This window comes from Diplotaxodon limnothrissa, linkage group LG22 (genome assembly GCF_057381915.1).
Source record: "Diplotaxodon limnothrissa isolate DT_005_m linkage group LG22, D_limnothrissa_male_GT1.1, whole genome shotgun sequence".
Classification (NCBI taxonomy): Eukaryota; Metazoa; Chordata; class Actinopteri; order Cichliformes; family Cichlidae; genus Diplotaxodon; species Diplotaxodon limnothrissa.
Genome location: NC_140616.1, coordinates 4,679,646 through 4,690,573, shown reverse-complemented (window position 1 = coordinate 4,690,573; position 10,928 = coordinate 4,679,646). Strand labels below are relative to the sequence as shown.

General features: G+C 41.7%; 2 protein-coding genes across 2 annotated transcripts; both read right to left on the bottom strand.

Moving 5' to 3' along the window:
* On the bottom strand, positions 1–5,232 carry LOC146609234 (C3a anaphylatoxin chemotactic receptor-like). The gene is made up of 2 exons (XM_085346455.1): positions 5,056–5,232; positions 1–819 (listed from the first exon to the last, which is right to left on the bottom strand). The coding sequence occupies exons 1-2, from the start codon at positions 5,230–5,232 to the stop codon at positions 1–3; spliced, it is 996 nt and encodes a 331-aa protein (XP_085202581.1).
* Positions 5,233–8,371: 3,139 nt separating this feature from the next.
* LOC146609233 (formyl peptide receptor 2-like) lies at positions 8,372–10,526 on the bottom strand. The gene is made up of 2 exons (XM_085346596.1): positions 10,350–10,526; positions 8,372–9,190 (listed from the first exon to the last, which is right to left on the bottom strand). Exons 1-2 carry the CDS (start codon positions 10,524–10,526, stop codon positions 8,372–8,374), a joined length of 996 nt encoding a protein of 331 aa, XP_085202722.1.
* Between the last annotated feature and the right edge of the window lie 402 nt (positions 10,527–10,928).

Below are 10,928 nucleotides of genomic sequence, written 5' to 3'. Positions count from 1 at the left end.
TCAGTCCAAAGAATGTTCAGTGCACTGAGTAATTTGGACATCCATATCATCTGACAGAGCCCTTCTATAAATTTTCATTAGACCTTGTCTAAATCCCTCACTCATTTTTAGACCCATGCAAAAGTACAGCAGCGGGTTTACACAGCTGTTAAAGTAGGCAATGCCCATTGCTACAGGGTACAAGATTTTCAACAGTGCAATATTATTGTCCACCATCTTCACCATTAAGAGGCAGTGATAAGGTGCCCAGCACAGGAAGAAGGCAATGACCAAACATGCTATTACACGCAGAGGGCGGGACTTCCCTGACAGACGGGTGCGTCGGATTCCCACCCCAGCCAAGGTATAACAGATTAGAATGACCATAAAAGGAAATATGAAGCCACACAGGAAGCGGATGGAGTAGAGAGCAACTTTGGTGCTGTTGTAGCCCTCTGCCTTCTCAATCGAGTCCACAGAACATTTAGTCAGGTTGTTGTTGTCTATGTAAGTTTGTCGATGGATGAAGTAGGGAATGCTGAAAAGGATGGCTGCAATCCAGACGCAGACTGCCACCACCCTCGCTGCCGACAGGGTGCGTCGGCACCTTGTGAAGACTGGCCACCAGATGCAGACCATTCGATCCAGACTGATCACAGCCAGCAGGAACACAGAGCAGAACATGTTGGTGTATTTGAAGAAGCCGGTGAACTTACAGAGGAAGAGGCCAAAAGGCCAGTGGTCTGACAAGAACAGCCGAGTGAGAGAGAAGATTCGTGTGAAGCAGAAGATCAGGTCTGCTATCGCCAGATTCACCAACCACACATTGGTGACCGTCAGCTGTTGAGGAAGAAGAAAAAAAATACTATGGAAAAGAGACAAGAGGAAGACAAACAGAAGCTCACATTTGCTAGATGCAAGTAACCAGACTGGGATGTTATCTGTGGAGATTTCTTTATGTTAAAAGCCATTGAAAACATTAAAAACACATAAACACACAATCTTTAAGTTCTCCAGAGGCCTGGTAATGAACTAATCATTTGATTCAGGTGTTTTGAAACAGGGTGACATCTAAAAGCTGCAGGACAGTGGCCCTCGAGGCCTGGAGTTTCTCACTGCTTTAAACTCTGGCTCTCTCTCATGCTATCCTATCTCCTTCCTCCCTTCACTTCTCTTTCCCCTCATCCCCAATTATAGTCTTTGTGTCCAGACATCTGATTGTCAGGGTTTTCTCTCTATTATTGTACGGTCTTTACCGTACAATTTATCAGGGGTCGGCAACCTTTCTGATGATGAGTGCCAACTAAAATTTCCTCAGAAGTTAATGTGCCATATGATTGCATTAGCAATAAATGTAATAATGGTCTATATTAACAGTTAAACACTATATAGAACAACTTTAAATAATAATATTTGTTCGCAGATGTTGGCAGCTATAAGCAAATAGTTATCAGCTATTTGGAAACAAAAAAACAAAACTTTTTATCCATAACAAGAACTGTACAACAGAACATGCAAATGCAAATTTAAGGTCTCCTCATACCAATGAAAAATACTGTCAATAAGGCATCCGCAATGTTCTGAAGACAGTTAAACTTGTCAGGTAGTGATGTCCAGCAGGTGAAAATGCAGCTCCATGAACACGCACAGCTATGGATTCCAGCTGCGTTCATAGTTCTGCAAACTTTGACCCTCACAGAGTCAAGCTTTTCAGTTCAATCAGCTGCATTTTGATATCCTCTGTGTGCAGCCAGTTAATGCCAGACAAATCCAGCTGCTCATTAAACCTTTCTGGTTTGATCAGAAAAGAAAACATTGGTCCATAGACCTGAAAGTCCTGAAAGTGCATTGTGAATTCTGTCTCGAGTCTATGGATGTAGGCATGTACTTCCGCGGTGCTGAGCGCACAGTTCCTGAATATATTTTTTATTGCACCCTCTCAGATTAATTCACTGCATGCCGTGCCAAGGGTTGGACTGGGACAGAAAATCGGCCCAGGCATTTTGACTAGAGACCAGCCCACCAGGTATTATAGGAAAAACCAGAAAGCCTTTGAATGAAAATGAACGCTGTTGTGACAGTCACGTACACTGTCTTGTTGGTATATGTATGATTTCTATACATTTTACATCAGATAAAAACGTTGGTCGTAAGATTCAGATAATTATCTATTAAAAACTAGACATTTTAAATGAGAATAAGAAAGAAAAGTATTTCTTTGTGCCCCCCTCTCCCAGTTAATGCCCAACCTGGCCCCCTGGCAAAACTTTGCTAGACCCACCCCTGCACAGTTACCAGCTGTCAGCTACTTAGAAAAGGGTCCTGGGGTTATTTGTCTCTCAGAAACAGTTCATAACTTCCCTTCAACTCATTCATGTGACCTAAAAGGTAAACCTGTTTCTCCATCACCTGTTCAGCTCTGATGGTTCAGTAAGGACATCTCCTGGTTTCATCTTCATGTTTCCCTCTCACCACATATCCAAACCGACATCATGACCAGCAGCTTTACAGCTGTGGCTCCAGCAAACATCAGCTGATACTAGAAATTAATATTAAATAAATTCTAACAACAGTTGATCAAGCTTAAACGTGCTGCTGTTGTTTGGCGCGACATCCGCCGGTTTCCTGTTTCTGACGCAAAGTGGGCGATAAACAAACAAGAGAGAAAAGCCGATCAGCTGATCATTGATCAGTTTCATGATTGAAGTAGAAACAGGAGAGAGAGGGGGAGAGAATGAGAGAAGAAGAGGCAGCTGTGCACCGTAAAGACAGGATGACTCCAGCTTTGTGTCTTTTTTTCCATTGTAGCTTAAGTACAAACTGTGTTTCTTTTCTGCTCAATACAAAACGTTTAATATTTTCTCTGAATACGGGACGATTCTGTTTTTTACATGACGGTTGGCAACTCTACTAATGAACCTTATGAATAAAATAAAGTTCACTATCAGTAACATCATAGCACCCACCCAGCTGTATAGAAACTCCGTCATGCTAGCTTCACAGTACGAGTTATTGTAACTGACTGTAAAAAGTCAGCACAACAAAAATAAACTCCACCTAAACTTGGTTTATATCTGACCCAGATAGACTGCAGGTCATAACTTCTTACCTGAAGTTCAGTTCACCTGACACTAGGACCGGCGGCCGCCTCGGGTCTCTCCTCCTCCTGCCTCCCCTTTCCCTCATCCACCTGCTGGCCTCTGTGGAAGCTCCGCCGTAGCCACCACCAAACAACTGAGTTATTTTAATACAGTTACAGCCCCCCCCCTAAACAAAAAAAACCCAAAAACATACAAAACAAAAACCATAGGCCTGTAAAAATTAAAAATCACCATTGGCCCATGCCCGATGGCACTACCAGTCCAGCTATGGCCGTGCCATCGGTTAACCCTTTGTGTGCCAGCTGTGGCACACGTGCCCTGGGTTGCCAACCCCAGCCCTATCCGGTTGTTCAGTGATGACGCGACGAATCCTACTTCCGGGTCTAAAGTAGTCTGCGTTTAATATGGCTTTTGTGTTGTTAACATGTTTAATGTTACGTATTTTCTTCTATTTGATCTCAAAAAGCTCCTAAAACAGTCAGTGATCACTGTTGACCTCCCTCGGCTTTTATTACCGCTAATCATTTATTTAAGCTCAGTTTTTAAAACCTTAGGATGTAACTACAGCCCAGCCCATGCAGCAGTATATGAATGACTAACCTCGTATTGTGGATGGATTATCTCAGTTGTTCTCCTGGCTGAAGTTTGGTCCTTTTACAGCATCCTGCCATGCGATTACATTTGTTCCTGACCACCGACAACACTCACGTTAACTTTTATCGAGTGGAAAATAAGTTAGCTTGTTTATATTATGCTAACATAGCTGTGTCGCTAGCTGTCACGTAGCACATCATTATATACCAGCTAGCCCAACTTCAGTAACCCTACAAACGTCACTGCTGTTTAGTTTTCTGTCTTCATTTATGCTGGAAGTGATAGCAGAGCTGTACGTTTTAATTTGTTTCCAAAACCCCGCAGTCAGGACATGCTATATTGTATTTAGATAGAAGCTAGCGAGCTAACTCCCTGCTAACTTCTAACTCCATTAAATGTCATAAATTCCGTTTTCATGGATGCCTGGATGTTAAACTCAATTGTTACACCTGGTAGAGCAGAACGCCGATCATTTTATTAAAGATGAAAGACTTTAGACAGTTTTTCAACTCTCAGTAATGCCATAGTGATCGTTTGATATATGGACCTGCAGCGGAGTTTAGACCCAGACACGGCTAGTGACGTCAGACTGAACAACCGGATATTACAAAGCAGTGTTCCCCAACCACTGTGATGTGACACATAGGTGTGCCCTAAGAAATGATCAGGTGTGCCATGGAAGATTATCTGGTTCCACCTGATTAGTACTCTAAGCATTTGGTGTGAGTAATGGGCAGAACAATTACATTCTTTTCCACTAGAGGGCAGTAAAAGTATATACTCTAATTAAACGGGTTGCCAACTGCCAGTAAAACAGAAGATGACAAAGAAGGAATTACATTCACATGCTGTGAAACGACCAGCGCATAGTAGCAATAGATAAATATTTGAAAAGAAAAGCAGTCAATCTATCCTGGCTCCTGGAGAAAATTCCAATCCAGATGAAGGCCCTAGCATGAGTAGTGAAGAAGAAAGCAAAAAAGGTATATTGGGGACAAACTGAGCCAATTCTGCTATTCATGGTACACAGGGAAATATTATCAATATGCTTTTCGTGACGTTTTTGTTTAATGGTGTGCCGTGTGATGTTTCCAATGTGAAATATGTGCATGGCTCAAAAAGGTTGGCAAATATTGATATAAAGTATCCTGGTTACAGTTTTTCTGCACATGTAACAAAAATCGTGGCTGTCACCTTTACTTGACTGAAGGTCACAGTTTGCTATTGCAGAGTATATTTACTGTCTTTGCTGAAGCTGCTTTGTGGGGAGTTGTAAAATGGGGTGCAGAATAAATCAGATTTTTTTCCAGTGAGCATTTGTTAAACAGATTACTGACGATCTCAGAAGGTATTTCAAACATATTCTACACTTTATATCTACCTTAAGCTTGAATCCAGCAACCCAGATCACTATGGAGTTTCCTGTGATGCCAAGCACAACAGTGAGCGTGTACAGGATGATGCTGACATTGACCAAGCCAGCACTCACCACCTTAGTTTCCTGGTCATCCTTAGAAAAGGTGAGTATGTGCGTGGGAAGAGAGGCATTGGGAAACATTGTGTGGCTGAAAACGACAGAACAGAAGAAAAACCAGTTACTCAGCATGTCTCTCATGACTTAACAGGAAGCACCCAGCAGTTTTTGTGACTTTTTGCATTTTAAAGATGGGTTAAGTTCCAATTTTACAGTCAGAAACATAGAACCAACTTAACTGGAGGCAAAGTTTTCTTGTATGCCTAGTTTATGTTTTATTGTGTTAATTTCCCCTTCTTTCTCTATCATCCCTGTGAGAGTCTGTCTTGTCCTTTGTTTATGTGTCCTCAGTCATGTTTGTGCCTTACTTCACATCTCTTGCCCCCTCCCTCTGTATCTCGTCTTCCTTTTCTGTTCCCATCCTTGTGTTTCACACCATGGTAAATTGACTGATTCTCATATAGCACTTTTCTACTCTCCCGGAGTACTCAAAGCGCTGTATACAACATGCCTCATTCACACCCACTCATACGAGCACTTCTAAACTCAAGTGCAAACTAATCTACATTCACACACATTCACACTCTGATGAATGCATCAGAGAGCAACTTGGGGTTAGTATCTTGCCCAAGGATATTTGGCATGCAGACTGGGGAAGCCAAGGATCAAACCACCAACCTTCCAATCAGTAGCTGATCTGCTCTACCACCTGAGCCACAGCCACCCACTACCATGTCTCTCCTGTCTGTCATGTGCATCCATGTGTTTTCTCCCCAGCCCATCTTGTTCTCTCACCCTCTCCATCTTCTCAGTCTGTTTGTCCTCATGTTTGTTCTCCCCCAGGTCCCAGTGTCAAACCTGTGTGTTTTAGTCTTCCTCCCAGTATATTACATGTTTTATTTTGACAGTCTTTCATCCCGTGCTCAGTGTGTTCTGTGTTACTTTGCGATGTCATTATGTCTACTGTCCCAGCTGTGCTCCCATGTGTTCCCTCGTGCGAGTTTCCCTGTGTTTGTCTGGCACAGTTTTCTATGTGTCTCCATGCCTCCAAGTATTTCAGATTCCATGCATTTAGTTCTTCCCAGTTTAAGTTTTTATGTTAGTTCTCATCTAGCTGGTTTACTCATTTCATTTATGTTTCTCATCAGCCACAATAAAGGCTCACTTTTTGCTAAGTTCAGTCCCACCTTCGTTGTCTGCATTCGTCCACACCTCACACCAGCCAGCTGTCTGTGACCGGCTTCTACTTTGCTTCATATGAGGGGACTTCTTGCCCTACATATGGGTGCTCCTTACACTGCTCACAATTGCACATCGATTACTTGTAAGCATTGTAAAAAAAAAAAAAGTACAGCCTCTTTCAAGGTTCAACCCTGACTGATGGATTATTTGTAGTTGAAAACATTCTTCTCCAGTCTTCATAGGAGTTGGAAATTAAATATCAGTCCTTTCAGCTACTAAAGTTTCCAAAGATTTAGGAATTCTTTTTTCATGACACTTCCTACATGTTTGGAGGTTAATGCAAGATTTTTTTTTAAAAAAAACTCTTGCTGTGAGAGCTTAAAGGAGTAAATAATGTTCTACAGTAGTCCTAAATGACATAAAATTCCCCCAAAGAGCCAAAAAGATAACATAAAGATGTTAACAACACTGATGTTGGTAAAAACAAGATTTGTTCAGAAAGTTAATATGTTATAAACAAAAACAGTAGCAGCTCAAAGGAAAAGAGCTGTTAAGTTAAAATGTGGTTTCTGCAATCAAAGAGGGAATCCTTTGTAAGTTCTGTGAAAATATTTTGTTATTCGCATTCCGGTGTAGTGGACAAAACCATGAATGGCACAAAAATCAAATCCCATCACCTGACCACAGTCCAAATATCAAACAACAATCTGATAAGAGAAATCTAACCCAGAATTATTTTCTTACCTGAAATATTAAAGTGCTCTCACAGAGCTGTGGTGAGCTGCTTCAGTCTTAGTGATAAGAGGAAGAAGTGAAAATGCAATCTAACGATGTCTGTCATGGGAACTATAGCTTTATTACCGTTAGTTTCTGTTATGTCACTCACACGCACACAGCTTCCTTTTTTCACTGTCTCTGACTTTGTCCTGGTTTTTGCATAGCGTTATGTCACTTTAGTTTACACAGAAACACATTTATATCACTTGCCCGTTTGTCACTCACACACATAGATGGCTGTTAGATCCTGCAGGATTAGCTCAAGTCACAAGAATAATATAAAGATGAAAATGTTGAACACAGACAATGGGGACGTGGCACATTTGAACATAAATCTCTTTACCAGAGATTTTACGAGTGGAGGCAAAAACAGTAGCATTTCAAAAGAAAAGAGCTGTTGAGTAAAAGTGTGGTTTCTGCAATCAAACAGGAAATGATGTCCTCAGTCACATAAATCCGTCATTTCTGATTGTAGCGATTCCCCAACTCTGTGTGAATGGTGCTCATGGCCATTGATCAGTGATGACTATCCAGCACATCCACACTTGTAGCTGCAACAGGTTGCTGCCCCATAGCTGTTGGATTCAACAGAGTTCTGATGGTATCTGCTGAGGCTTAGGCCTTAGCACTTATCTGCATTTTGAAATATGCTAGTTTGTCTTTGGTCACTGTCCTGTTCACCTGAAACGCCTTGGTTTTCAGTAGTGTGTGTGGAAACGTTTCAGTAGTAACGGCCCCAAATAACATAAAAACTGCATGTCAGGCGTCAGATGGTTATGAGACAAACTTTGAAACCACACACACAGAGACACGAATATATACATATACATAATTTATTTGATTTTTAGATATTGTTTGAGTAAATTGTTCCAACAGTCATAGAGATTACAAGTTGCATTGATGGACAATAGATATCAAAGAATAATACTCTTTCATAAATTTGAAGGCATTTAAAAAATGGTCTACTATGTTAAAGAAAAAAATCAAGCTCTATAACATATTATATACATATGTACATTTTTTGAGCAACATTTACGATCTTTGTGCCTTCTTCACAATACAATGAAAGTAATAAAAATAATAATAATTTGATTTCCTGTGTAGTAACAGACAGATCAAAGTGTCTGCACTCCAGTTTACATTTGTTAAAAACTAAAAAATGGACACGTAATCTTCCGAGCATCACAATTACTCAAAAAAAACTTTGCACCCACTGCTGTCAAACTCCTTTCTGCTTTTACAAGATTGTTGTAAACACAGAGCTTCAATCCAAAGACTGATCAGTGCACGGAGTAATTTGGCCACCTGTATAATCTGTCAGAGCCCTTGTATAAACTCCCATCAGACCGTTTTTAAACCTATCCCTCAATTTTAGCCCCATGCAAAAGTACAGCAGTGGGTTCACACAGCTGTTAAAATAGGCAATGCTCTGTGCTACAGTAAACCAGATTTTCATCACATCATTATCACCATTGATCATTCTCACAAGTTGGAGGCAGTGATAAGGTGCCCAGCACAGGAAGAAGGCAATGACCAAACATGCTATTACACGCAGAGGGCGGGACTTCCCTGACAGACGGGTGCGTCGGATTCCCACCCCAGCCAAGGTATAACAGATTAGAATGACCATAAAAGGAAATATGAAGCCACACAGGAAGCGGATGGAGTAGAGAGCAACTTTGGTGCTGTTGTACCCCTCTGCCTTCTCTTTCGGGTCCACAGAACATTTAGTCAGGTTGTTGTTGTCCATGTACATTTGGCGATGGATGAAGTAGGGAATGCTGAAGAGGATCGCTGCAATCCAGACGCAGACTGCCACCACCCTCGCTGCCGACAGGGTGCGTCGGCGCTTTGTGAAGACTGGCCACCAGATGCAGACCATTCGATCCAGACTGATCACAGCCAGCAGGAACACAGAGCAGAACATGTTGGTGTATTTGAAGAAGCCGGTGAACTTACAGAGGAAGAGGCCAAAAGGCCAGTGGTCTGACAAGAACAGCTTAGTGAGAGAGGAGATTCGTGTGAAGCAGAAGATCAGGTCTGCTATCGCCAAATTCACCAGCCACACATTGGTGACCGTCAGCTGTTGAGGCAGAAGAAAATAAAAGATGGAAAAGAGATAAGAGGAAGAAAAAAATAGAAAAAATGGAAGAAGCAAGTAACCTGACTGGGATGTTATCTATGCCAATTTATTTATGTCAAAAGCAGTGTGTTAAAAAAGATATAACCACAAGCAGATAAGATAATTTTACAGGTTTAGGTATTATTACCACATATGAAGTTACATTTGGTGTGTGTCAGTTCAAATATCTGCGCGTTTAGAACTCAACCACAAAGAAGCCATTGCACACCAGAGCGTCACTTTGCAAAGGCTACAGCAGATTCATGCTCTGCGAACACGATTCCACTCAGAGGGATGAGAGGGGTTTTCATCCACCCCACACATGCTTCCATGTAGTTCTCCAAAATCCTGACTACATGTCACTGAAAGTGGATGACGTAAGCAAGCACATGAGGACAGTGGGATGGAAAAACTCCCGTTTAACAGGAAGAAATCTCTGACAGAAGTAAGCTAAGGGAGGTGCGGCCATTTGCCAAGACCAGTTGCAGGTGATGTGAGGAAGATAGGACAGCCAGACTAAGCGTGGAGGCTTCCTGTGAAGCAAAGGAGGATCCAGAGTAACCTGATCAAGTTCTGATATAAGCCAATCTCGAAAATAGAGATTATACAAGATTTGATGATTATTCAAGATCTTGTATTCAAGAAGAAGGATTTTATACCAGGTTCTTGATTTAACAGGGAGCCAATGAAGTGAAGTCTGTATGGGACAAATGTGCTCTCTCTTTCTAGTCCCTGTCGGTACTTGTTGCAGCACCTCTAAAAGCTGTTTCTTTTATAAGCTTCTCGGATGAGACAGGAAACATCTTCAACTTAGTTAATGAAGATCTGTGGTAGCAAATGTCATCCTAAGTTAGTCAACTTGTTAATTTGTACTGCAAAAGGATGTATTTTGGTCCATTCTTAGCCCTAAACAAGTACTTTTGATACCTAAACCTGAAAGATAAGGGCAAGCTTGGATCAAAACGTAGGAGGTTTGATCCCTGGCTGCTCCAGTCTGCATGCCAAATCTCTTTAGCCAAGATATTAACCCCAAGTTGTTGTTGTTGTTGTTTTCACTGAGCTTTTGTTAAAAAGATAAATGGCAAGTTCAGAAGGCATTTGAAACATACTTTATATCCACCTTAAGTTTGAAGCCAGCCACCCAGATCACCATGGAGTTTCCTGTGATTCCGAGCACAACGGTGAGCATTAAGAGGACGATGGTGATATTGTGCACTATGGAATTGATGCCCACCATAGTTGTCTGGTCATCCTCAGATTTGTGAGTGTCGGTGAGCAGCGAGGCATTGGGACACATTGTGTGCCTGAGAAGGAAAAAAACAGAAACAGAACAGAAAAAATTAAAAATGGCACCTTTAAGACAGACACAAAAAAAACTATGCACAAAAGAAACATGCAACTTTGCTGCGTTGCTTGAGTGCCTCTCTCTGCATTGATCATATCTTTAAACCACAGTGAAGAAAACCTCTAACAGCCTTTCCTGTGCCTAACAGGAAGACAGATGTGTGCAGCTCTTTTAGGTTAGCCAATAGGCTGGATCCTATGGGCTAAGAGAGATAGAGAAACATCCTCAAACCCCCATCCCAGGGCTTGAGCCTGGGGTGAGACAGGGTTAACTGCCCAGAACCAGTTAACCCAAGTGACCAGTTAAGCAGAGTAAACTGTTGCAGTGATGTCTCTGATGTCATAGGGTTTGTGT